The 27,150-nt window shown below is 43.7% G+C and overlaps 2 protein-coding genes across 3 annotated transcripts; one reads left to right on the plus strand and one right to left on the minus strand.

Moving 5' to 3' along the window:
* Window positions 1–987: 987 nt before the first annotated feature.
* On the minus strand, window positions 988–13,775 carry DENR (density regulated re-initiation and release factor). Of its 2 annotated transcripts, none has more exons than XM_075012904.1 (8): window positions 13,643–13,775; window positions 11,129–11,243; window positions 7,690–7,709; window positions 6,994–7,078; window positions 6,076–6,159; window positions 5,084–5,200; window positions 4,471–4,610; window positions 988–3,499 (listed from the first exon to the last, which is right to left on the minus strand). In XM_075012904.1, the coding sequence occupies exons 2-8, from the start codon at window positions 11,232–11,234 to the stop codon at window positions 3,455–3,457; spliced, it is 597 nt and encodes a 198-aa protein (XP_074869005.1). In that variant the 5' UTR covers window positions 11,235–11,243; window positions 13,643–13,775; the 3' UTR covers window positions 988–3,454. The 2 variants fall into 2 exon arrangements, with proteins under 2 accessions (XP_074869005.1, XP_074869006.1); XM_075012905.1 differs by lacking the exon at window positions 13,643–13,775 and adding an exon at window positions 13,286–13,425.
* Window positions 13,776–16,400: 2,625 nt separating this feature from the next.
* On the plus strand, window positions 16,401–26,423 carry GPN3 (GPN-loop GTPase 3). Its single transcript, XM_075012401.1, has 8 exons — window positions 16,401–16,558; window positions 18,098–18,206; window positions 19,787–19,954; window positions 22,031–22,155; window positions 22,604–22,719; window positions 23,401–23,497; window positions 24,355–24,483; window positions 25,319–26,423. Exons 1-8 carry the CDS (start codon window positions 16,511–16,513, stop codon window positions 25,379–25,381), a joined length of 855 nt encoding a protein of 284 aa, XP_074868502.1. The 5' UTR covers window positions 16,401–16,510; the 3' UTR covers window positions 25,382–26,423.
* Window positions 26,424–27,150: the final 727 nt, after the last annotated feature.

Below are 27,150 nucleotides of genomic sequence, written 5' to 3' on the forward strand. Positions count from 1 at the left end.
TTATCTACCAACGATAGTATTGTACACTCTAAACTTGTACTGCATTTACTTTCATTATACTGTACTTATTATGGTAAAGTAAGTAATTTTACTCATGGTTAAAATGCCAGTTATTTGAAGGCACAGGATGATAGAATGCCAAATATGAAAGTTTACTGTAATATAATGCCTACATTGAAGAAAGTTAGCCCCTTGGGCTACTAGTAATTAGTAAAACTAATAAAAGGAAATTTTTCTTCACACAGCGCACAGTCAACCTGTGGAACTCCTTGCCCGAGGAGGCTGTGAAGGCCAGGACTCTATTAGGGTTAAAAAAGAGCTTGATAAATTTTTGCAGGTTAGGTCCATAAATGGCTATTAGCCAGGGATAAAGTATGGTGCCCTAGCCTTCAGAACAAGGGCAGGAGATGGATGGCAGGAGATAAATCACTTGATCATTGTCTTCTGTTCTCCTTCTCTGGGGCACCTGGCATTGGCCACCGTCGGCAGATGGGATGCTGGGCTGGATGGACCTTTGGTCTGACCCAGTATGGCCATTCTTATGTTCTTAGTAGTTTGGGTCAACCCATTTTACATTTCTCTCAAGCCAGTATAAGCCCCCAAAATATGCATCTTTAAGTTACACATAACTCACTTTAATGCAAGTTAAGCGCAGCTTGAAACTGCTCTGCAGCTGTGAGCCTGGGGCAGCTAGGCAGGCTAAGAGCCCCCTCTCTCTGTCTTTCCCCAGCAGCACCTCCATCAGGCTGACAGTCACTCCACAAAAAGAAACATCCAGGAAACTGACCAGCCACAGTGGGCTGTTCAGTTTCCTGGGTCCCACAAGTGGTGAGGGTCTGGAAACTAAGCAGCAGTCTGGTTCCCAGTTCACCACCTCAACTTGTGGGAAAATTTGAGTTATGTAGGGGTTGCAGGAATGCAACTCCCATGAAACTCGAGGCTTTACTGGATGCTAATAATACTAAAAAATCAGCTGAAGTCTTTCAATTCACTTTTTATTCCATGATTGATATAGAAGTAATTACACTCATTAGTATAAAGTTGAAAGAGCTAGTATGTTCAGACAGATTGATATATTTATTCTTAAATTAGTTCCTTAGTACTGTATTTAAATTCAGCAAGCATTTATATTTAAGAATATGATCATGGTTTGAACCCCTCATCAGCTTTACACTACCGGTTGAACCTCTCTAGTCCAACACCCTCAGGACCTGACCGATGCTGACAGAATTTGCCAAATCACAGAGGATCAATATTATCTACCACAGGGGTTGGGCAATAACTTTTGCAGATAGTTTCCACTCCACAAATTTTGGTGCTGGTCCTGGGCTGGCTCTGGGGCCCTCTACACAGGGTACGATGGCAGGTTACAGAGAGAGGTGAAGAGTGTAGGAGCATGAAAGAGAAACACTTTGTGACACAGATTGAGTGTGTGCTGCAATATATATGATAGTGACTATGTGTTTGTGGCACAGATTGGGCATGTGTGACAATGACACTTTGTGCTGGCTGCTACTGGGTAAGTTTCTGACAAAAGCCACCTGGTCCCTTTCAGGGAAATCTGTCCTGCTCTGTTGTTGCCCTCCTCCCCTGTTCTGCAATCCAAGTGAGTAATTTACCATTCAGGCTTTAGGCAGGAGCAGCTCCTCTGTCCCTCTCCCTGATCTCTGTTTTGCAGAGATGGAGTACAGGGACAGGAGAATACCCTGAATTCAGCACTACTCTCTCCCCATCACCTCTTCCCCTCCCTGCACAGCTAGCAGGAGAATCCTAGGAGCTGCTCTGCTGCAGAGAAAACAAGGTCAGGGAGGGGAAGTTGAAAACATGACTCAGGCTTTAAGTATGCACACCTGTTAATAAGCCGCGTGGGCCAGACAAACACTTGGTGGGCTGCATTTGGTCCCTGGGGATGATTTTGCCCACCCCAGTCTAGCATCATTACCAACGCTTCCACTACTTATTGGACTTTTAGAAGATAGTTAGGGGTAAGTTACACCTACATAACAGCAAACACTGAGAGCCAAGACTGGTAACTGTATGCAAACTTTATGGGACCATGGGAAAGTTGGCCACACTTGTGATAAATGGACATTGGGGTAACTAAAATCATGTTGGACCACAGATGGTGCTGAACCAGAGAGAGCTGGACAAACTAGAAGGCAGATTTGCAGATAATGAGGAGGTGTTGGTGGTATAGTGGTTAGCATAGCTGCTTTCCAAGCAGCTGGCCTGGTTCAATTCCCAGTCAATGCAGATTTAGTTCTTTTCCGCTCTACTCTGCACTGGTTAGGCCTCAGCTGGAGTATTGTGTCCAGTTCTGGGCACCACATTTCAAAAAAGATGTGGAGAAACTAGAGAGGGTCCAGAAAAGAGCAACAAGAATGATTAAAGGTCTAGAGAATGTGACCTATGAAAAAAGGTTGAAAGAACTGGGCTTGTTTAGTTTGGAAAAGACAAGATTGAGGGGAGACATGATGGCGGTTTTCAGGTATCTAAAAGGGAGTCATAAGGAGGAAGGAGAAAACTTGTTCTTCTTGACCCGAGGATAGAACAAGAGGCAACAGGCTTAAACCGCAGCAAGGGAGGTTTAGGTTGGACATTAGGAAAAAGTTCCTAACTGTCAGGGCGGTCAAACAGTGGAATAAATTGCCAAGGGAGGTTGTGGAATCTCCATCGCTGGAGATATTTAAGAACAGGTTAGATAGATGTCTATCAGGGATTGTTTAGATAATACTTGGTCCTGCCATTGGGGCAGGGGGCTGGACTCAATGGCCTCTCGCGGTCCCTTCCAGTCCTAGTGTTCTATGATTCTATAATATTCCAGGCTTGTGTGTATTATTTGAACTAATCCTATGAGCCAATATAGCAGCTGAGTGGCAGGAGTCTTGAAAATCTTACCTTACAGTAATTGTTGCAAACAGTATGTTCTACATTACTTCAGTGTTCCTTTCTCTATCAATGCTTTTAGTATGAAACGATTAACAGATCTTTGGAACGTGAAGCCAATTTATCTCACTTTTTCACTTATACCAATATAAATAGCTCCCCTAAATTTAGAGGCACTACACCCGTATAAGTGCATCAAATTTTGACTTTCACTTGGATCATCAGAAGTGGGGGGGGGTCAAGTAAGAGCACATTTTTACTACATCAGGTGTTAGAACTCTTTAAATTCTGTTACAAAAATAAAAACAGCTGTAAAAAGACAACCTCGCTCAGTGTGGAACAATAACTTTATTTAAATCCCTACCTTCACGCATAAGCATGATAGACCCCCCCAGTTGAACTTTGGCAAAAGTCACAACAAAAACAAACCAAGCAGCCTACACAGAATGGTAAAAATGCCATGGGTAAGGGCACCCCACAGTTTTACTGCAGAGTAAATGCATTCTGAAGCCTCGCTTTGGCTTTGTCGACTATAACCATGTAATTAAATAAAGGCAGTCTTTCAAAATCACTTCTTCACTTCTCCAAGATCTTCAATGCTGTCATCATCCACCTACAATGGACAAATATTACTTTAAGAGGGGAAAAAGTGGGTCTTTCTCACTATGCCCTACTGTACGGGATCTTAAAACTTAACTGGTTACCTGTTTTAACTCAAGGCCTGCTGCCCAGCCCACCACCTGGCCCTGGAGTTCTACTACACCCATGAGATCCTGTCAGCCCCTCCATGGCCAAGTCTGCTCCAGCCCGGTGCAACTGGCCACTGCTGGAATTCACTAGCAAGAGCTAGTTAATCTGTAAGCATACCAGTAAGCCATAGGCTTACTGGTTAAACATTTAACACTCTTTTTAGATTCTTTACAGAAACAGGTTATTTGCTGAAGTGATTCCCATGTAAGGCTCTCACCCTGTAATGAATTTTAAATGATTTGATCTCTGGATGCATGTACAGCCCTACTGAAATCAACAAGTCCAGTCACAGAATCTATTGCATAATGGGCACCAACAAACAGTCGCTATATAAGACAGTTCAGATACACATACAAGCCAATAAAAACATCTTGTTATAGTTACAGTAGAATTCAAACTACTTGTCAACCATCTAAATCTCAGTCCAAATACTTAAATATTAGCTACCTTCTCATTGGTAGCAAGAGATATACAGTTGAAAAGAAACTTGCTCAGTTTGGGAAACATTCCACACATAAGCAACAAGGTAGACAAAATCATGGAGATATTTGTGACTTTCATCACTACAGTATCCAATCACGAGGCAGCAGATAATTATGTAGTGTTTGGAAGGTGAGGGGACATTTCATTGTCCAGAACTAGGTATCGTTAAAACAGATATACCAAGGTAGACCTATGGCCCTCTTAGTTTGGTATCTTATTTTTCTACATGTGACCAGGGTGGAAATGAAAAAAAATTTTCAGAATCATATCACACAAGCATTAATACAACCTCATACTTGACTAGTAATTTCATAGACTATGATGTGATAAATAAATTAGTTTTATATTTACCTCCGGCCACTTCTCCTGGATTACCTCAATAATGTCATCTGTAAAATCCCCCTGAATTATGATTTCATCTTCTCCTGTTACTGAGGCACCGCAGGAGAACTTCTGAGCAAAAAACCTTTGTGCTTCCTTGAGGTCAATTTCTATTTACACAGAGAAATGAACAGAATTAAGACAGTCAGTTTCAGTGTCTTCTCTAGCTTAAAATACACAAAGTTTAAACCTGGCTTTAACTGGGATGGTATCAATAGTAACTATCTTCATAATGGTTAAGGCTGTGCCAAGGTTTAAAATTAAAGATCTGTAAGTTTGTAACATATTTCAAGACCATTTGTTCTCTGAATTTGGCATAACTCTTGACAACATCTTCATTTCTGTTTCCTCGGAGTGGTCTCTACAACTTCTCGCTCTTGGGTGAACCAATGGTGCAGACCTGCATGGGTGGTGTATCCCAAAAGTGGTAACGTGCACAGCTCATCTCAAATAACTCTGATTAGAGCTGAGTAAATTTCATTTTTGTGAAATTTCTTGCTGAACTTGATTTGAGTTACTCTAAAGTTCAATAATTAAAAGCAAATGCAGTTAGAATAATAAAGGGTTCACTTGGCAAACTTACCAAAAGTTGCAAGACCACACACCCTTGTGACGTATTTCTTCTTTGCTCTAGGAATTTTAGCTATTGTGACTTTCTGTGGTACAGTCTTCTTTTTCTGTTTTATCTGACCCCTTCCACCTTTGATATGGGACAAAATTAAATTAGTCTCCAACCAACAATTTCATATGCTGCGCTTGCACATCAGAAAAATTAAAACCTAAAACACCAACTTTTTTAACTCAGTTTTGAAAAAGTTGTTGTCACCCTTAACTCCATTTGGAAAACTGTACACGTTCCCATGCATGCTTAAATTACAATAAACATTGTATATCAGATTGCAGTGTTATTGTAGTTATGTCGCTAATATAACTCTCTCACATTTCTGTTAATAATGTCATAATGGTACAATATTACAAAAGAAACATTAATAAGTGGTCAGCTAAGGACGTAACAATAATTTTGGTTTCTTATTCATACCTATGACAGTATTGAGCAAAGGATATGAAGCCTAAGAAGGATTAAGAACACTGGAGGTACGGTTGCAGCTTCACTTAACATTCTCAGCAAACTGCAAAATATATCTTTACCAATTTGCAGGAATATTGATATACATGATTGGCAGGGAGGGATAGCTCAGTGGTTTGAGCAGTGGCCTGCGAAACCCAGCGTTGTGAGCTCAGTCCTTGAGGGGGGCATTCAGTGATCTGGGGCAAATAAATTTAAAAAGGATGATGCTTGGTCCTGCCAAGAGGGCAGGGCACTCTATGACCTTCCCAGGTGCCTTCCAGTTCTATGAGATGTGTATCTCCATATTTGTTTTAACATTTCAATAGCTAATAAAATACAGTTGTTTTATCAAATGATCCAAAAGGCTAAGAAGTTGTTCTAGAGTGCACTTGAATTGATGGAAAAAGGATCCCAAAGTAGACAAATATTCCACATACTGTATGTAAGACACGTTATCAGTTTGTATCACACAAGCATTAATACCACAAGCAGCTATTAGACCTTGCCTCTCTTTTGCTTTTTCTTCTCCTCCTCTTCTCCTGCTGTTCCTTGACCTTCTCCAAGCCCAACTTCCTGTTTTGGTGAATGTTCTTATTATACAAAAATAATTAAATAAAGGTTAGTAAGTAGGACTCCTACATGTCTGCTGCACTGCATCTGCAAGAGGATTCTCAGGCATAGTAAGAGGTTACTTCTATGCCCATTCTGCAGATGGGATACTGCATTGATAGACTTTTATTATATTTATTATCACATTTGTACAAATAAGACATCAAACATTAAGAAGCATTTTCACTGTTCCAAAATAGCCTCTCCATGTAATAGTTTATAGGAAAGGGAGATTAATGTCAGGATTGTATGCCTTCCACTCTAAACACTTATTTTCCACCAGTAATACTTCCTGTTTAGAATCCCAAGAAATAGAATTTATTACTACACCTATGCTTTGTTTAACTTTAAAACAATTCATCAGTCAAGTTAATAAAAATTCTGGATCTAATTAACTGAACAGATGACTAGATGTAGTAGGAAATTTCCGTGTAGCTCTTGGAGAAATCTGTAAAAGTCAATGTTAGCCATAATTTGACAGAATGTAACATATTCTCACACATTATCAATCTATTAGTTTACAGCACTCAAATGCATACAAGACTTTGGCAGAAATCATAAGACATCATAATATCCTCCTTAGGCAGCTTAATCTAAATTTTAGATTTGATGTGACCAGGGAGGGAAGAGCTAAATAGCAAGGTGGCAAAGAAGGTCACAGGATTTTACAGTACAATTACTTGGATCAGAGAATGGATGAAATGTACCACAATGTATAATTCTCACAGGTTGTACCATCTGATTTTGTTTACAACCCTCTTTCTTTAGGTCACAAGCCCTGATAAACTGGAAAAAATACAGAAAGGTATTCTTACCTACAGTAAGTTTTGCAAATTCATTTGGAAAATTCTTTTCTAACCATTGTCTGCATTTAGCTACATCGGGCATGTATTCACAGTACTGTGGGGAAAGACCATATATCAATTATCCGAGAAATTACACTACTGCACAGTGAGAGCCTGATTAACAGACAAATTAGGAGCAAGGTAAAATGCAAGCTATTTCCTCATTTTGCTTGGTGACATGCACTTCAGCTGATTTTTTTCATTAGCTGGCAGTAAAGTTTTAGGTATAGATTGCGGCGTGAAATGGAGCTAGTGTGCAATAAGGACTTGTAGAGCAGTTAGCACAAGGTGCAGTGCAAAACACAGAAGCAAATAACAGGATCAGCCTAACTGATTAGTGACTATAGCACGGCTTCCTCTCTGTTACAGGAGATATGTTCAATTCCTCAGAGCCACAAGGGCTGGGCAGGGCAAACTGAAGACCATCTGTCTGCTACCCAGGTGACTAGAGGAAGTCATCTTGTGTAGCTCAATTGTGTCTCCCATATCGACACTAACTCATTCCAAGGGAGTGCTGCGCATTCATCTTCAGCCAAATACTGGCTGCAGAACTTTAAGGGTTGGAGCATAGCAGGCGGAGAAGGGCACCAAGAAACCCCATAGTTTAATATATGGAGGACCAAGTTGGGGGAAGGGAAAATAAATCCAAACATGAAATTAACTCACCTCTGTTGGCAATGAACAGACTGGGAAAGGAAAAAAGGAGATTATTAAGAAATTTAATTCCTCCCAGTAATGTTTCATATCAAGAATAATTCTTCAGTCATTTTAAACTTTAGATGACTTTTTGTGCCATTATGTCTACATTATCAACCAACCACATTGCTTATCTAGCAACTCAGCACCCAGCTCTGAGTTCTGAAGAAGTATCACCATGTTGTATCTCTTTGCCACATGTATTTCAATTGCTACCTATTAAATAACATGCTAAGAAGGAGGGAAAGTATATCCTGTCTTATAAAATCTCTACAATCCCGCTTTCCCCTATGCAGTACGTTCTAGAGATTCTCTCTCTATGACTGGATCATGCTGCCTATCTACAGTTCTAGTACTGGACATGCAGTAATAACAAACTGAAGCTGCTACTGTGAATAGGCAATCTATAGTCCATAATTCTGTACCTATTTTACATGAAGGAAATGCATTTGTCTCAATCTGATGGCCCTAAATTCAAACTTCAGAAAAGGTACATGACAATGCATTGTTGAGACCAAACCCTAAAAAGAGGGACAGACAAAGTGATCCAAGCGGCTTTTGCCCCTCGAGTCCATCACGACACACTGTTTTCAAGAACATACACTCCTAAGGTATAACATCTGTATCTGTATAATACAGAATCAAGAATTGTGAGGCTGGTCTCTTGGCACTCCTGCAGTCAAATTGTTGGTGTCTCAGATGCGAATTCTAATAGCCTTACATATCTGATATTTTACAGATAAAACCCAATATCTATATGAGGCTGTAACATAAAATAATAAACAGGAAGTTTGCAGTTAATGATAAGACTTCCTTAACTCAGAAAGCAGAGTGACCACAACTTAAAATCTTCTCACATGCCATTCTAGGCAAGAAGCAACCCTAGTATTCCAATCCTGCACCTCCTGAGCTGTCCAAAACTCAGAAGGGTTTCTGTGAGGTACTTCAAGAGGAGTGAAAACTAACAAATCCAACACAGCTTGGCTATGTCTACACTACAACGATCCTTCAAAAGAAGTTATTCTGGCAGAGAGCTTCTGAAAAAAATTCTTTCAAATGATCGTGTCCACACACAAAAAAAGCGGATTGAAATGTCGATCCACTTTTTCAACAGAAAGCCTCCACATAGCCCCCTGCCTTTTTGAAACAACGGGTCAAGGATCGAAAAATCTGGCACCATGAGGACCGCTCTTTTGAAAGAAGGGCCCGTGGACCATCTACACGTGCTTTTTTCAAAAGAATCTTTTGCAAGACAGCGCTCTTCCTGATCTGGGAAAAAGGGCCGGATTTTCTGAAAGAACTTGCTAATGTAGATGCAGCCCTTGTGACCAAAGTCAAGATTTAGGCATTCCTTTACTTGAAAAAAACATCACAGACCATTTAGTCCGGTCTCCTGTCTTTGAAATCTGGGCTTTTGTTATGCCTGTACCCTATACTGTAGAAGTTCATGGGGGGGAGATCAGTGTTTCTCAAATTGGGGGCCCTGAACCAGAAGAATTGCAGGGAGGGGGGTGTCACAAGGTTATTTTAAAGGGATCATGGTATTGCCACACTTACTTCTGCTCAGTCTTCAGAGCTGAGCAGCTGGCTGGGTGCACAGCCTTGAAGGCACCACCCAGGCAGCAGCAGTAAAGGTGGCAGTAATATACCCTGGCCCCCTTACTCTGTCTTGCTGCTTCAGAGCCAAGCAGCCAGATTGGTGGCTGTTGACCAAGGGAGCAACACAGAAATAAGGGTGGCAATACCATACCATGCCATACCATACCATGCCATCGTTACTTCTGTGCCACTGCTGGCAGTGGCTCTGCCTCCAGAGCTGGGCTCTCCGCCAGCAGTTGCCACTCTGTGGTCACCCAGCTCTCACGCAGCACTGCCACGGGCTGCACTGCAGACAGAAGGGCAGCAATATCTCAACCCCTCCTACAATAACCTTGTGACCCCCACAACTCCCTTTTGGGTCAGGACCCCTACAATTACAACCCTGTGAGTTTTGTGATTTAAAATAGCTGAATACATTAAGTTTATTTTTCCTACCCCATGTCCACAAAATTGACCAAAATGGGTTGGGAATTTGGTAGGACAGAGAGCCCTAGTCATTTGTTCAGACACTGCCTTAGAATCAAAGCTCAGCATGACAGATATCTCCATGGGCAGGGAGAAGAAAGAGCAGAGGGTGCCCAGAGCTTTGAGGCAAAATAAGCAGACACGGTTTCTCCTTGAGGCAGAGGACATTTGCCAAAGAAGATTACTGGATCATCTAGTTAATTTTGCTGATGCAGAGAAGCCAATCACCAAGGAGAGGGGCAGAGACCCATCATACATCCAGCCAACTGGCCAGTACTTTGTTAGGGCTATCTCCTATTGACCCCCATGATCAGATTATAGTTTGAAGTGTCCGGTTTAATAACCCTGGGTAGATCTATTGAATAACTGAAAATTATTCAATCCCTTTTTAAATCAATCCATAATATTTGATTCTGAACTCAAGCAAAAGTGGATAAAGTAGGCACACCCCATATAGAGAATTTACTTCCCTTAGTTCTAATAGCACGACAGTAATATCTAGAGGCCCCAGTCAGAATGAGAACCGCTGTATGTTCAGCACTTTATTCTAAGGCCACGTCTACACACCCCCGGTCTTCAGCTTTGCTGCCAGCAGAGCTATGCTAAGCAGGTTTCTGGAAATTGCAAATGGCTTCACATTTGCATACTCCTGCGGCTAATCAGCAAAGCCACATGAGAGTTCACTCTCTGCAGAAGGGTCTACTGACAGTAAAGAGGCTGTGTAGACGTGCCTCTGCTGGCTAAATCACTCCCCCTCTGTTGGCAGTCCCTTATTCCTGAAACAGGCATAAGGGACTGGCAAGGGGAGGCATTTAGCCAGCAAAGACATGTCCACATGGCCTCTTTACTGCCAGCAGAACTCCCTACCAAGAGCGAAATCTCATGTCGCAATTAGCCACATGAGTATGCCAATGGAAAGCCATTTGCAATTTCCAGAAACCTGCTTAGCATAGCTCTGCTGGCAGCAGAGATGAAGACCAGAGCCACGTAGGCGTGGCCTATTTGTACAGAAAAAGCCTCAGTTCAGAAGTGTGTACAGTCCCAAGTGTGATGCCAATCAATTTAGAGAGAAATTCCTTGTATAGGAAGCCATAATCCTCTACATGCCAACTGAGAATTCCTGTCTAACATATCGCAAACATTCTGGATATACACCACGTGAGAGTACTTTGAGTGCCAACAGATATCCATAGCATGAAGCAAGGCAGGAAGACTACAGTCTTCCTCCCTCAGTTCTGCAAGCAGAGACTTACGGCTAGAAGCAGATCTGCCATCACCTACATTGAGCTATTATCACTCATACAGCACCAGCGGCATCATATGTAAGTGCCTCCGCAGCACTTGCCTCCACAGTAGAGGACCCGGAGGGGATAGTCTGCATCTGACCTGGCGTTGCTCCTTAGGTCTCCTTTGCAGTCAGGGACTGTGGACTCAGCTGTCTCTGTTGCCATCTCACAAGTCTGCAGGCCACAAGAGGAAAGAATGCATAGTTATGTTTTTGTTTTTACCTGCTGAAATTCAAGAGGATGATGTGTAAGACTACGTCCACACTGACTGCTGTATTACAAAACTTTGTCTTTCAGAGGTGTTAAAACAACCCCTGTCCCTAAAGACACAAGTTGGGCAGACCATGAGTGCAGTGTGAATAGCACTTGTTGCCAAACGCTGCTTGTTGGGGCAGAATATTTTGTCAGCAACAGAGGCAATAAACAGCTGCTTCGCTGCTTATTTTTAGCAACATGGCTGTAGTGCAGTGGTGTGCAACCCATGGTTTGTGATCCCCAAGGGGACTGCAGGTCCAAAGCCACATGCGGCTCTCTAAAGGGCCACTTGTGGCTCTGAGCGCTGCCACTGCTGACTCCTCTTGCAGCTCCAGAGGCTGCTGCCGCCACTTAAATGGAATTCAATTTTTTTGTTTAAGTGGTAGCAGCCTTCAGAGCTGCTGAGCAGTCAGCTGCAGCAGGGAGCCCTGCAGAAGTCAGATGGCAGGGCAGGGGGCCCCAGAGGAGAAAGCCGGCAGAGCAGGGAGTGCTGCAGAAGTCATCTGGAAGGGTAGGGGGCACCAGAGGAGAAAGCCGACAGAGTAGGGAGCCGCCCACCCTGCATGTGGAAGAAGCCTGCTGGAGACCTAGGGGGAGATGCTGCTGAGAGGCAGGGGAAGCAACATGGGGGAGGTGGCAGCCATGAAGGAGATCTACACTCATGCTCTGAGGCAGGTTACATCTGGAGATGGGGGAAGGGAGGTTGGGGCTAATAAAACTTGGGGGTCACAACACAACTGCAATAAAGTATGGGCATCATGGTTGAAAAAAGGTTGAGCACCAATGCTGTACTGACGCACCTGTGTTGTTAAAAGCTGCATAGTGAACAAAGCCTAAGTCATCTGCACTAATGCGCCCATTTTAAAGGACTCCAGAGGCGTAGAGATTAACGCTCATAAAGCTACAAGGACTGGTGGGGGAGGAGCAACTGGAATGAGTGGAGAGGACTAGAGAAAGAGAAGCAAGGGACAAGAAACAACAGGAAGATATGGGGAGACAAGGTGTCATGAGGCTGTGGGCACACAGAGGATGAGATACAAGGAGGGACATAGTATTAGAGAGGTAGCTGTGTTAGTCTGCATCTTCAAGAACAACATGAAGTCCTGTGGCACCTTACACACTAACAGATATTTTGGAGCATGAGCTTTCGTGGGCAAAGACCCACTTCATCAGATGCATCTGGCTCGCCGTCTCTGCTTTGGATGACCAGATAAAAACTGTGACAAATTGGAACTGGTGTGTGTGAGGGGTGTTGAGGGGGTAATAGGTACCTCTCTGAGACAAAGCCTCTATAAAATCAGGACACTTGGTCACCCTATGTCTGCTTCACCGTCCCTGGTTGGTGCTCAACCTTTTTTCAACCATGACCCCCATACTTTATTGCAGTTGTGTCGTGACCCCCCAAGTTAAGACCCATAAGCCTTATCAGCCCCAACCTCCCTTCCTCCATCTCCAGATTTAACCTGCCTCAGATGCATCTGATGAAGCGGGCCTTTGCCCACAAAAGCTTATGCTCCAAAATATCTGTTAGTCTATAAGGTGCCACAGGACTTCTTGTTGTTCAAGCAGGGACATAGATACACAGCACATTAAGGAAGGATGCAGAAGTGAAACATGCACACTGTCTGCGATGGGGTGAAGTGAGATGTGGGGTATTGTGCCGTGACAGTCAAGGTGAATGGGGGGCATGTTGAGGGGCTGTAAGTACATCACTATATGGACAAGTTATAGTTAACATTTGCAGGAAACATGAAGTGTCCACGAATTGGCAGATGGGCCGGGGGAGTGGAAGACAATGTGGGGCCTAGGCATGTTGGTGGACATAAGGCTGTCTATCGGATTGGGGCATGCCAGGGAGGGTGGAGCAGACACAGCGTGACCAAGTGTCCTGATTTTATAGAGGCTTTGTCTTAAATAGGTGCCTATCACCCTGCCCCCCCACACCAGTCCCAGTTACTCACAATTGTTATCTGGTCATCCAAAGCCGAGAGGCTGAGCCAGACCTGAGGGACTCACTCCATGTGGGAGTGTCCGAAGACGGCAGTGACGGAAGGGGCTATGGGGCGTGTCTGAAGGTGCCGGGAAGAGGGATCGGAGATGGCGGGGCGGGGATCAGAGAATATGGGGGGGGGGGTTGGAGGGAAGAGGGGGCGGGGGAGGTGAGGGGCCGGGGGATCGGAGAATACGGGGGGTGAGGGGTGACTGGGGTGTGGAGAGGGGTCGGAGGGGCGGGGAAATGGAGGGGTGGGTTGCCGGGGATCGGGCGGGACTGACTGGGGGAAGGGCCCCGGGGAACCCCTGCAGAGGGGGGGCCTTACCCGGCTGGCCCCTCGCGCCGCAGTCTCGGGGGAGAGGGGGCGGCTCCTCCTGCTGCTGCCACCCAGCCCCGCAGCACGTGCAGCTTCCCGACCCGCACCGCGAGAGCGTCCCAGAGCACCGCCTTATCGCGAGAGCTCGAGGGAGAGGAGCCGCCAAGCTGCGCTCTGTGTGACATCAAGAAAGGGGGAGGAGCTTGGCTTTGGAGCGGACGCGGTGGGTGTGAGTCGCTCGCTACGGGAACCGCGGAAGCACTAGAGCTCCCGTAGATTGAACGTAGGTGGTGAGCCGAGGCAGTGCTAAGAAGCGGTCTGTGCGTTCGGCCGCTGGAGGGAAGACCGATGGCAGCCAATAGAGGGCGCTGCCACTGGTGCCTAGTCCATTGGCCCGGTGTAGAAGGCGGAACCTTGCACTGCAACATGGGATGAAATGTTTCCCCAACCTTGTGTCGGAGTGCTACAGGAGGGTACCTAGCACCCTCACAGCAGCAGGTCCCCTTAGGCTGGCTGTGATCTCCGTCCCCTTGTGGTTATCTACACACTGACACCTTTACAAATCAACCAGAGTGTTGCCATAGGAAACAATACACAAAACACTCCTCTGTCTGGCAACGCTTATGCACAGGTCTCGGTGTACTTTACCACGGAGGTAAAATATCATCACCCCCGTTTTACAGAAGACGGCACAGGCAGGTGAAGTGACTGAAACATACATCTGTCTTGGTATCAGAAGGGTAGCCGTGTTAGTCTGGATCTGTAGCAGCAACGAAGGGTCCTGTGCCACCTTATAGACTAACAGAAAAGTTTAGAGCATGAGCTTTCGTGAGTTAACTCACTTCTTCAGATGCTGGTCCTGGAAATCTGCAAGGCCAGGTATAAATAGGCCAGAGCAAGGCTGGGGATAACGAGGTTAGCTCAGTCAGGCAGGCTGAGTTGTATTGTCATCAGTAGATCTGGAGGTGTGAACTCCAAGAGAGGGGAAGCTGCTTTTGTATTTAGCCAGCCATTCACAGTCTTTGTTTAATCCTGAGCTGAGGGTATTGAATTTGCAGATGAATTGTAGCTCAGCAATTTCTCTTTGGAGTCTGTTCTTGAAATTTCTTTGCTGCAGGATAGCTACTTTTAAATCTGCTACTGTGTGTCCTGGGAGATTGAAGTGCTCTCCTATGGGTTTTTGTATATTGCTATTTCTGATGTCTGATTTGTGTGCATTTATTCTTTTACATAGGGACTGTCCAGTTTGTCCGATGTATATGGCAGAGGGGCATTGCTGGCACATCTCTCTTGGTGTAGCCGTGATACAAAGGTATATTTATGATTATATTTTTACAAGCAAGATACAGCATAGAGGATAAGTGCCAGAGGTAAGCTTGCTTGGTGTAATTAAGCCCACAATGCCAAATCAGTTTGATTTCATCTTGTAATATGTACTGTTTTAAGACCCCAGCCCCTGTTATTTGTGTCACTGTACTAGAGCTGAGACTCACAGCTTTCAAGTTTAAAAGGTTTCCCTCATGTTGCAGAGAACAGCCACAAAAATGTGAGCCAATGGTATCCAAAAGTTTCAGAAGCTAAGTCCTTGGTTACTCTACAGACTTTTGTCATTGCAAATGACACTGCTCCTTCTGTTAGCAGAGTCCATCCTTTAGCGTTAACAGGGCAGTGTGGGTAACTACCCCATTTCGCTACTCACCACCTTCTGCAGCTACAGGTTGAACCTCTAGTCCAACACCCTCGGGACTTGACTGAGGCTGAACAAGAGAATTTGCCAAACCCCAGGAGGTCAGTATTGTCTAGCAGCATTACCAACACTTCCATTGCTTACTGGGCTCTTAGAAGACATTTAGGGGTAAATTATAGCTTAATAACAGCACAGAACACACAGGCAGGACTTGTGGCTGTAAACAATCATTATGGGACCACGAGAAAGCTTTGTGGGCAAAAAAGCTTATGCTCAAAAATAGCTTAGTCTATAAGGTGCCACAGGAGTTCTTGTTGTTTTTGTGTGTAGACACTCCAGGGGGTCTTTGGAAAAAGCCCCCTTCTTTTGACAGAACTTGCTAGAGTAGATACAGCCCCCGAGTTTGCACCACAGCATAGCTGTCCCAGCCATAGGAAGACATGGGGCAGGCGTCTTAGGTCCTCCCTTTTTCAGAGCCCTACAGCAACAGCCACTCCAAACGTCCATAGGACGGGCGGGATGGAGGGGGAGTCAACTGGGGCCCAGAGTCTGGTGGTGGGAGCAATAGGGACTCCCTCCCTGCACTCACCTGCTGCCTCGCCGCGCCCAGCCCTCGGCCCCAAGCAATCCCCGGGCGACCTTGCCTGGGGTCAGGGGCTACGGGGGGGTGGGGGGACAGCACTGCCTGCAGCACGGGGACGGCTGCCCCAGGCCCTTCCCACCTCGCCTCGCCGCGGGACAGCCCTGTACTCATTCCGCACCCCCGCGAGCCTGCACCCCCTCCATAATCCCAACTGGGGCCTCAGGGCGTACTGGGCAGCACCACAACTTCTCCTTGTGGCGCGCTGAGCTGAGCCCAGGCAGGGGCCCGGGAGCGCCCAGCAGCTAAGGCTTCGTCTGCCCACATCTGTGCTAATTCCTCTTCTAAGCGCGTCCCAGTCCGCCCCGCTCAGCCGCAAAGCGGCCCTCCGCAAGGACAGCGCGGCGTCCTCTCTAAGGGCTGATTAGGCTGAGCAGCGCAATTCAGCAACAGGAAATTGAGCCCTGCGACTCTCCATACTCAAGGAATTTCCTGTCTATGGGCCTGTACGAATATAACTTTTCTGTCGTACTACGGAAGCTCGGATGAGCCATTTCCTGTCGCTTGCGGTCTTCGCGTTGCGCTGGGTTGGGGGAACGGAGTAGTGGCCATGCCCCGCTACGCCCAGCTAGTAATGGGTCCGGCGGGCAGTGGGAAGGTAAGGCCACCCCTCGCCGTCTGGTACATCCGTTTGGGGATGTAATGGGGACTACGTGGTAACTGGGGTAACAGGTGTACGGGGGTAATTGGGGTGGGACATGCAGGTGACGGAACTGGGGTAGTTGGAGTAACTGAGGCACGTAGGAGTACTTGGGGAGATCGGGGTAACCTGGTGCATGGGGAATCTGGAGGGGTTACGAAGGGCCATGGGTGCAGGCAGCTGCAGCCTCGGCATAAAAGTAGCTAAGTGGACATTAATGACCTGGATGAGGGACTGGGTTGCACCCTCAGCAAGTTTGCGGATGACACAAAACTAGGGGGAGAGGTAGATACATTGGAGGGTAGAGAGAGAATCCAGAAGGACCTGGATAAATTGGGGGACTGGGCCAAAAGAAATCTGATGTGGTTCAATAAGGAGAAGTGTAGAGTCCTGCACCTGGGGCGGAAGAATCCCACACATTGTTACAGGCTGGGGACCGACTGGCTCAGCAGCAGTACAATGGAAAGGGACCTAGGGGTTATAGTGGATGAAAGGCTGTATATGAGTAAACAGTGTGCCCCTGTAGCCAAGAAAGCTAACGCCATACTGGGGTGCATTAGGAGGAGCATTTCGAGCAGATCTAGAGAAGTAGTTATTCCTCTTTATTTGGCACTGGTGAGGCCACATCTGGAATATTGTGTCCAGTTTTGGGCCCCCCAGTATAAAAAGGATGTGGATTTGCTAGAGCAGGTTCAGCGAAGGGCAACAAAAATGATTAAGGGTCTGGAGCACAAGACCTATGAGGATAGGCTGAGGATTTGGGTTTGTTTAGTTTACAGAAGAGAAGACGTAGAGGTGATTTAATAGCAGCCTTCAACTTCCTGAAGGGGAGCTCTGAAGAGGAGGGTGAGAAACTGTTCTCAGTGGTGTCAGATGGCAGAACAAGGAGTAGTGGTTAGAAGTTGAAGAGGGAAAGGTGTAGGTTAGACATTAGGAAAAACTTCTTCACCAGGTGGGTGGTAAAGCATTGGAATGCGTTGCCTAGAGAAGTGGTGGATTATCCATCCCTTGAGGTTTTTAAGTCCCAGCTGGACAAGGTCCTGGCTGGGATGACTTAGTAGGGGTTGATCCTGCTTGAAGCAGGGGGCTGGACTAGATGACCTCCTGAGGTCCCTTCCAGCCCTGTGATTCTGTGAGATTATTGCAACCAGAAATGATGTAAAGTGGTGGTGACTCTTCAGGGAAAATGGTTTTATGATGTAACCTAGGAACTGCACTTTGTGTTTGCACTTGCATCACTCATTTCATCAAAACATTGGAAGGTGCTGAACAGTGAAGGTATTATGTCCATTTCACAGCTGGGGAAACTGAGGCAAAAGGGAAAGTAACTCGATAATATATGCATTAAGTCAGGCAGAGTTTGGCATGGAACCCAGGTATGCTGATTCCCAGCCTCTGCTTTGATGATTTAGAATGTTGCCTCTCTTCTCAGGTGCAGAATGGCAACAATTTTTAGGTATTTTTAGTTGTGTAAAAACATTTCTATTTAAACTGCAGAGCACTTACTGTTCCACCATGGTCCAGCATTGTGCAGCCATAAACCGCTCTGTGCAAGTTGTTAACCTAGACCCTGCCGCAGAATACTTCAATTATCCTGTGATGGCTGGTGAGTTGCACTTGAGAGCATTGTTTCTTAAATTTTCCATACTTTCAGAATTATTGAAAACGGGTGGAGAATACAGTAAGCCCTTGATTTAATGGACTAAGGGCGAGGAAGGTGTCCGCTATTCCTGCGAGTCTGTTAAATCTGAGGGTTTACTGCCCACACACCCACCCACACCAGGCTCCCCCACTCTCTCCCCTCTCTTCTCCCCCCAAAAAAACCCTGCCACTAACCGGAGCTGCTGGACTCCGCTGCATGGCTGAGACCCTGCCGCTTGTGGCTGGAGCTGCCCCGCCGTGCATGGCTGAAGTGGGACCACCACCAGAGCCGCCATGTGCTCCTCCCACCAGGGGTGGGGTGTGTACATGAGTGCCAGTCTGTCTGTGTATACATCCCACCCCTGGTGGAAGGAACACATGGTGGCTCCTCCAGGCTGCAGCAGTGTAAGTCTCTTAATTTTTTTTTTTTTGGGAGGGAGAGGTGATTTTACAGACCCCAGTGGACTTCAGGAACAATGGGGGGGGATGTCTGTTGTTCCCCAAGTCTGCTAAATTGGGGTCTGTAAAATTGAGGGTTTACTGTATAACAATTCTTACTCAGGCTGAATCAGGATTGAACATTATTTTCCTACCTTTTAATAAGATACCTTCACATTTAATTACCTACGTTGTACCTCTCTGGGTATCAAATCTGTTCTGATCTGACTAACAGCACTCTCCAGATTTTAAATCTGATTTTTTATCTTTATAAATCTAAGTCAAAGATCAACACGTATACTTGGAGGCAGTATTAGAAAGACCCATAAAATACTTTACCTGACATGCAGCAGTATTTAACAAACTCCTCAGAAATAGTCAGTTTCTCTGTTTCCCCCGTATACTCAGTGGGCTTTTGTTGTTTGACGGGTTTTCACATGACAACAGAGGAAAGAAAAAACACTTTAAAAAACCAGGAATTTGTGACTGTAAAATCACAAAAAATGTCAGAAGTTTTGTGGGGATGGGAGAGCTGGTATAACACCTGAAACAAATTTAATTGATTATGTTCATTTGGACTATGTCTACACGTGCCGCTTCTTCCAGAAGCAGTATGTTAGTGAGCCATCAGGAAGATGCTAATGAGGCACGGATGTAAATTTCCTGTGCATCATTAGCATATGGGCATGTGATTCAGAGTCCAGAAGAAGCTCTTCTGGATTCCAACTACACATGGGGACACGTGGCCCACAGGGATCTTCCAGAATGAAACCCTCCTTCCGGAAGCCCCCTCTTCCCAAAAATTTTCTTCCAGAATATCTCTGCAGGCCACGCGTCCACATGTGTATTTTGGAGTCCAGAAGAGCTTCTCCCAGACTCTGAATCATGTGGCCATATGCTAATGAGGCATGGAAAATTTACATCAATGCCTCATTAGCATCTTCCGAACAGCTCCTTACCATACTGCATCTGGAAGAAGTGGCACATGTAGATGTAGCCTCAGAAAAGTACATTTGTTGTAGGAATTTACCTCTAAAATTTATGTACCCAGTGTTGAAAGCACACAAAACATGCTTTTTTTTTTTTTTTTTTTTTTTTTTGTCCTAGACATTCGAGAATTAATTGAAGTGGATGATGTTATGGAAGACGATTCCTTAAAGTTTGGGCCCAATGGCGGTTTAGTATTTTGCATGGAATACTTTGCCAATAACTTTGACTGGCTTGAGGAGTGTCTTGGCCATGTGGAGGATGACTACATACTCTTTGATTGCCCAGGTAAACAATCTTCTGTATTCTGGTGACCTAATTTTTTTCTTTTCTGGTGCGTAACTATCTTTTTTTTGGCAGATGGTGATCATTTTCAGATAAAATCTTTTTAACTCTTGTGTGGTTCAATGCTAAAACATCACTTTTTATTTTTGTATAAATCTATCCAAGAGCAAGTAGAATTTCTAAAAAGATCCCAACAAAAAGCAGTCAAGTAGCACTTTAAAGACTAGCAAAATAGTTTATTAGGTGAGCTTTTGTGGGACAGACCCACTTCTTCAGACCATATCCAGACCAGACCAGACTCAATATTTAAGACACAGAGAACCAAAAACAGTAAGCGAGGAGGACAAATCAGAAAAAGATAATCAAGGTGAGCAAATCAGAGAGTGGAGGGGTGGGGGGGAAGATCAAGAATTAGATTGAGTTAAGTATGCAGATGAGCCCCTATAGTGACTCAGAAAGTTCACATCACGATTTAAACCATGTGTTAATGTTCCGCATTTAAATATAAATGTCAATTCGTCCACTTCCCTTTCTACAAAGGAGCGATAATTTCTTTTCAGTAACACACATACCCTGAGGTCATTGACAGAATGGCCCAGAATGGTACAGAGGCTCTAGAAGAATTCTACAGAGACTTTAACAATCTACACCCCACCATCAACTTACGCCTCAATTACAACATGCAAGAGATACATTTCCTGGACACTACAGTACTAATCAAGGATGGCCTGATCAGTACCACACTGTACCGAAAACCTACTGATCGCTATACTTATCTACACCCTTCTAGTTTCCATCCTGCACACGTGACTAGATCCATTGTTTACAGTCAAGCTCTTAGGTATAATCGCATTTGCTCTGATCCAACTGACAGAGACCAAAAACTACAAGAACTTTACCAAATATTCATAAACCTGAATTACCCACCAGGAGAAGTAAAAAAACAAATCAACAGGGCCAGAGACATACCCAGAAACCAGCTACTCCAAGATCAGCCCAAAAAAGCCAAGAACAGAACACCACTGGTCATCACTTACAGCCCCCAACTCAGACCACTGCAACGAATTATTAAAGACCTACAACCTATTCTTAATCAGGATGCTACACTCCAGAAGGCCCTGGGTGACATGCTTGTTCTCTCCTACAGACAACCTCCCAACCTCATGAGGATCCTTACTAACAGCCACAGTCTATACCCCAGGAACACCAGTCCTGGAACCTTTCCCTGCAACAAAGCCTGCTGCCAGCTTTGTCCACATATCTTCTCTGGAAATACCATCACTGGACCTAACCAGGTTACTCACAGAATCACAGGCACTTCCTCATGCTCCTCTACTAACATCATATATGCCATCATGTGCCAACAATGCCCAGATGCTTTGTATATTGGACAGACTTCTAACTCCCTTAGACAAAGGGTCAACGGGCACAAAACAGACATCAAAACACTCCAGATCCACAAACCAGTTAGTCAACATTTTAATGGAATGGGCCATTCCGTCAATGACCTCAAGGTATGTGTGTTACTGAAAAGAAATTATCGCTCCTTTGTAGAAAGGGAAGTGGACAAACTGACATTTATATTCAAATTCGGAACATTAACACATGGTTTAAATCGTGATGTGAACTTTCTGAGTCACTATAGGGGCTCGTCTGCATACTTAACTCAATCTAATTCTTGATCTTCCCCCCCACCCCTCCACTCTCTGATTTGCTCACCTTGATTATCTTTTTCTGATTTGTCCTCCTCGCTTACTGTTTTTGGTTCTCTGTGTCTTAAATATTGAGTCTGTTCTGGTCTGGCTATGGTCTGAAGAAGTGGGTCTGTCCCACGAAAGCTCACCTAATAAACTATTTTGCTAGTCTTTAAAGTGCTACTTGACTGCTTTTTGTTTTGATAGTGTATAGACTAGCACGGCTTACTCTCTGTTACTAAAAAGATCACACTGTGCTAGATTTCCTTAATTTTAATAGTGATATCCTATGCCTATGTTATAATGGTATTTAATGAGTTAGTGCATTGTCACTGTCTTTGTATTAGCTTTATATTCCTGCATATTAATTATGTACATGTCTTAGGTCAGATTGAGCTCTATACTCATTTGCCAGTGATGAGAAAGTTGGTGGAGCAGCTACAGCAGTGGGAATTCCGTGTCTGTGGCATTTTTCTTGTTGATTCTCAGTTTATGGTGGAATCTTTTAAGGTAACGGTTTTAAATGGATTGTAACTATAACGTTTTTAATTTTATAGATGAACAATCTGGAGAAGTGAATAACTATATTCATAAGCAATCATAATGTTTTTCCCTGTCCTTTGTTATGCCTCTGTAAACCTGAGTATTGTTTGTGGCCCCAACCCACTGCCTAAGCCCCTCCTCCACATTCCCGATTTACCCAAAATTCAGGATACGTGAGGATTGCATGTATTTCAAGGATCCTAGACCTGAGAAAGGTGGCATTGTTAACAGTTTTGTTGTGACACTATAGCTGCATGAGGGCAGCATCACCACTACCAGCTTTCTTGCATCATGGACTTTAGTGCATTCTTGTGATGCAGTAGCATTATGCCTACTGTAGTGATAACTAGATCATGTTTTAAAAACTCTTAAGTTATTGCTGTATATTTAATGGTCACTGTTCTTATTTTGTCAGTTTATTTCTGGTGTCTTGGCAGCCCTCAGTGCAATGATATCATTAGAGATTCCACAGGTAAACATCATGACCAAAATGGATTTGCTGAGCAAGAAAGCTAAAAAGGAAATTGAAAAGTAAGTTTGAAAAATATGTGTTCTGTTTATTGACACCTTGAGGACAAATTCAATCTAACGTTCTTCCAAAGTGAAAATTGATTCTCTGGGGACAGCTTGTGAGGAGGGCAAGCCAGATGGAGTTGTTAAATTGCTAAGACATTTACCATGTAGTCTCGTGACGATTTGCAGCTAACTTTGTCAAGATGATCTTCTGCACGGATGTATGTATGTATGTATACATGGATAGAGAATTATCTTAGAGAACTGTAAGAGCCCCCTGAATCCATTTGCAGAGGATTTGCCTGTGTCGTTCAAAACCTAAATTAGAGGTCCTCCTGCTTCATTATAGTGTAACTGTTGATAGCAATGAAAATATAGTCCCTTTTCTTTATATGAAAATACCAAGATCTACATTTCTCCCTTCCACCCCTTCAAAAATGTTTAAAATATTAATTTAGACTGTAAGTAGAACATTCAAACTTTAGTGGGTTTGGTGCTAAAAATCCTCATCTTATAAACCACAACGTTTATACATGTAAGAAAATTCTATTTTTAGAATAGGCTTTCAAACTGTTACCTTCTAAAATTAATTAATTAGAAGTACAGCACCACAACCAATAGTGTCAATGATTTGAAGCTACCATGCATTATGCAAACCCTGGTAGATGTTTTTCTAATGTTAACAAATATTTTTTTCAGGTATTTAGATCCCGATATGTATTCTGTGATTGAAGATTCTGCAAATATACTAAAAAGCAAAAAGTTCAAGAAACTGACTAAAGCTATATGTGGATTGGTAAGTGGTAGTGATTTATCCTAACAGGTGCAAATATATTTTTTTTAAATTCAGTCCTTTATGACTTACTACAAAAATGTGGAGAAAATGTAACTCTGATACTGTAATAGTTGTATCTAGAATATTCATCCCTTCCTCAAAAATATTTTGATACAACAGATTTACTAGTATTGCTGGGAACTAAAGTAGTGATTCCCCAAGTTTTTTTCCATCAAGGATTCCTTTAGCACCCAATACTAATGTCCTTAATCCTACCACTACCTGTACCATTGTGACCTCTCTCACACGGTGCATGAGTTACATGCTGTGGAGTATGTTATTTTGAGAACAAAATGGTGTCCTCCATGCAGCAAAAGTACCAGAATGCTGTTTTGGTGCATGCCATCCGTAGTTTCAGGGACTGACAACCCCCCTACGCCTGTTATTACATGGTGAACCCACAAAGGTCTGGAGACTCCACTTTGGGACACATACAGAATTCTCAAGACTCATGAGTGAAAATGCTGATACATTTTTTTCCCCTAGTCTCACACAGACTAAGTTTCAGTTCAGCATCTAGTGACTACCTCGTGTGTTAGGCATATAGTCATGATAAGATCTGAGTGATTCTGATGCATAAGCAGTGAGGTGTAGTCAACAGAGGACACGCAGCCAGGAGCTCCCAAATTCTAATCCTGACTCTGCCACTGGTTTGCTATGTGGTCTTTTTTTCTTGCTTTCCCCGTCAGTAAAGCAACTAATCTTTTAGTGTGCCTATCTCAGAGGCGTTTGTGTGAATTAATGTTGTTTGAAGTGTTGAGTGTTCTATTTTTATTTATCAAGCGCTCTCAGACTTTCTTTTGAAAACCTTTCTCCAGATTGATGACTACAGCATGGTTCGATTTTTACCTTATGACCACTCCGATGAGGAAAACATAAATATTGTGCTCCAGCACATAGACTTAGCCATTCAGTACGGGGAAGATCTAGAATTTAAAGAACCAAAGGTAAAGCCCTTTTGTCTTTTAAGATGTAAAGTTCAATAAAGCCCAACCCAACCAGTTAAATGTAATTCATTGAGTTTAAGAGGGTTATAAGTGTTATTTTGAAATGCAGGCACTGATGCGGCCAAGGATTTGTGTAGCAGAAGAGGATCTAGCCAGCATTTTCAGCACTCAGGGCAATTACCTGCATGTGCCGCTGCTGCCAGCTCCCTTGGCTGGGGAAATGCCAGCAGCAGGAGAGAGCCTCCCCATCGAGCCTTTTCTCCCGCTGCTGCCTGGCACTGCCCCTCCTACGCACCCCACTGTTCTGATGGGCTTGAATTCTGACCAATCAGAGCAGCAGGCAAGCCTCTCTGCAAGCAGTGCCTGCCATGGCCCCAGCTGGGGGAGGTGGAAGGAGTGGCAGCCAAGCTCAGAGCTTCTACTTCTTTTTCTGCCCTCCAGACCCTGGCAGAGCCCATGGGCCTAATCCAGCCCACAAGGGTTGGGGCTCCCCACCTCCCACCCTGCCGTGGGCTGCATGCTGTGGAGGGTAGTCCCAAGCTTCGGGGTCCGGATCCAGGCAAGCCACAAGCTGGATTTGGACCATGGGCCTAGGGTTCCCCACTCCTGCTTTAAACATGCAGGATGCTTGGATTCAGATTTAGAGCTACAGAAGCAAGGATTTGGGTGTGTCTAAGACTGCAGAAACCACATTGCCTCTTAACGTTCCTTGTTTCCTGGTTTTTGGAATGTTGTTACTCCTGTTGCAATAAAATTGCCATAGAATATATTACTGGCTGTAACCATCAAGGAAAATTGGACCAATATTTACTTTTTGAGGTTTCTTTTGTGGCAGGAAAATGAAGATGATAAACCTTCTACTTTAGATGAATATTTTCAAGACCAAGTGGATGAGTGAAGAATAACTATACCAAAGAAAGCAAGAAGAGATCCTGGTTGTAAACTAGGCCTACGTAAGGAATCCTCCAAATATTTGTGTGTGTGTGTGTGTGTGTGTGTGTGTGTGTGTTTGTTTAACATCAAAAGTATAAGATAATTTGAATAAATTGCTAGAGGAAGTGAATCATGCCTTTCCATATTATTACTTTAAGAACGAGTTGTCATTATTGTATATAAAATATTTAATCTTTAGTCACAGTAAAAGCTAAATTCCATGTAGATAATTGCATTTCTTTTTTTAAATGCTAAATTGTTTGGAAAGACTGGTGGTTGTAGAAGGACACTGTCAAAATAAAAATCTTTTTTTTTTCTTCCCGTTTATTAGTAAGGAGAGAGGGTTTGTTTTTTTTTTGGTTAAATCTATTTCACTTACCATTTACATTTTAAGGTTCACATTTTGTATTTCACTCATCTTAAACAACCAAAAATGGACTAGTCATTTTCAGTTTCTGGCTAGTTAAGTGCTGAGTTAGAGCTGTTTGGTTTTGCTTCCCAGTACTGCAGAAAAATATTGAGGGAGCATTTAAACATATGTAAATCTCAGAAAGATGTTGAGGTGCTATATCATTCACCAAATTAATACTTGTTATTGTTGTAGCTCTGTTTAAGTCAATGTAGTTATGCCTGGTTATACCAGGCATGAATTTGGTCCATTTAGATTTCTTTGATAATTTGCTCCCCAAATATTTAGTTTTTAGACAACCTACATTATGGACCTATGCAACCCAGAAGTGTCTGTCTGTCCTTCAAAAGATGTTTTGAAATCCTTTAGCCAATGGCAGGTTGTCTGAAAGGGTAATTTCACTTTGAAGTGTTAACACTTTGAATTTACACAACTATCCAGAAAGGTGTGGAAAGCAGTTCTTTAAGGGAATTGCTGCTATTGCTGTAGTACTCTGTACAATATTTAAATATGCAAAAATAGTTTGAGGTGTGGATACAGTATTTCATTCTTTGATTATCACAATGTTTAATAAACAATTTGTATAGGAAAACCAACAGTTCCCTTGTTTATCCTTTTAACTTCCTTGGCAATTCAATTTGGAAGATTCGGTTGATTTCAGGAGTGCTCCCCTCATTTTACCATAATCTTCAGGCTAGCACACTTGTGTGGTTTGTTTTAAAGGGGCATTCTTAGGTTGTTTTAGATCTGACATTGATCAAGAGTGTCATATGCCCACCACACAGAATGGTAGTGAGAGCCACGTGACAAAGTGCATCTTTTCCTCATCAGTACTCTGCCACTAATCTGGCTTTCCAGGGATGATTTCTAGCATTTCAGATTGCTAAGCAGCTTCAAAGAATTCTCTTTAAAATGAACAGAACATAATGAGAGTTTTAACCTTTCCTCTAACATTACATTAGTTTGCAGGACTTGCAACTCTTCGGGTGTGTCTACACTTGCATTCCTCTTTTGAAAGATGTATGCAAATGAGGTATATTTGCATACTCATCACCTCATTTGCATATTCTTATTTCAAATGCGCTTCTTTCAAAAGAAGAAAACCCGTGTAGATGCTGCTCTTTCGAAAGTAAACCCCACCTTCAATTAAATAAAGGGAAGAAGGATTCTTTTGAAGATGGGCTTACTTTCGAAAGAGCAGCATCTACTGGCTTTCTTCTTTAGAAAGAAGCTCTTTTGAAATTAGAATATGCAAATGAGGTGGTGAATATGCAAACATACCTCATTTGCATTTTCAATTTACCTCATTTGCATACCTCTTTCAA

This window comes from Carettochelys insculpta, chromosome 18, assembly GCF_033958435.1.
Source record: "Carettochelys insculpta isolate YL-2023 chromosome 18, ASM3395843v1, whole genome shotgun sequence".
Taxonomy (NCBI): Eukaryota; Metazoa; Chordata; order Testudines; family Carettochelyidae; genus Carettochelys; species Carettochelys insculpta.

Coding starts and splice junctions, on each gene's coding strand:
- DENR (XM_075012904.1), bottom strand. CDS start 11,234: ATGGCAACAGAGACAGCTGAGTCCACAGTCCCTGACTGCAAAGGAGAC. Junction 5,201..6,075: donor GAAGAAAAAGCAAAAGAGAG/GCAAGGTCTAAT, acceptor CCCATATCAAAG/GTGGAAGGGGTCAGATAAAA. Junction 4,611..5,083: donor GTGTGGTCTTGCAACTTTTG/GTAAGTTTGCCA, acceptor CTGTGTAAATAG/AAATTGACCTCAAGGAAGCA.
- GPN3 (XM_075012401.1), top strand. CDS start 16,511: ATGCCCCGCTACGCCCAGCTAGTAATGGGTCCGGCGGGCAGTGGGAAG. Junction 18,207..19,786: donor CAATTATCCTGTGATGGCTG/GTGAGTTGCACT, acceptor TTTTTGTCCTAG/ACATTCGAGAATTAATTGAA. Junction 22,720..23,400: donor GCTAAAAAGGAAATTGAAAA/GTAAGTTTGAAA, acceptor TATTTTTTTCAG/GTATTTAGATCCCGATATGT.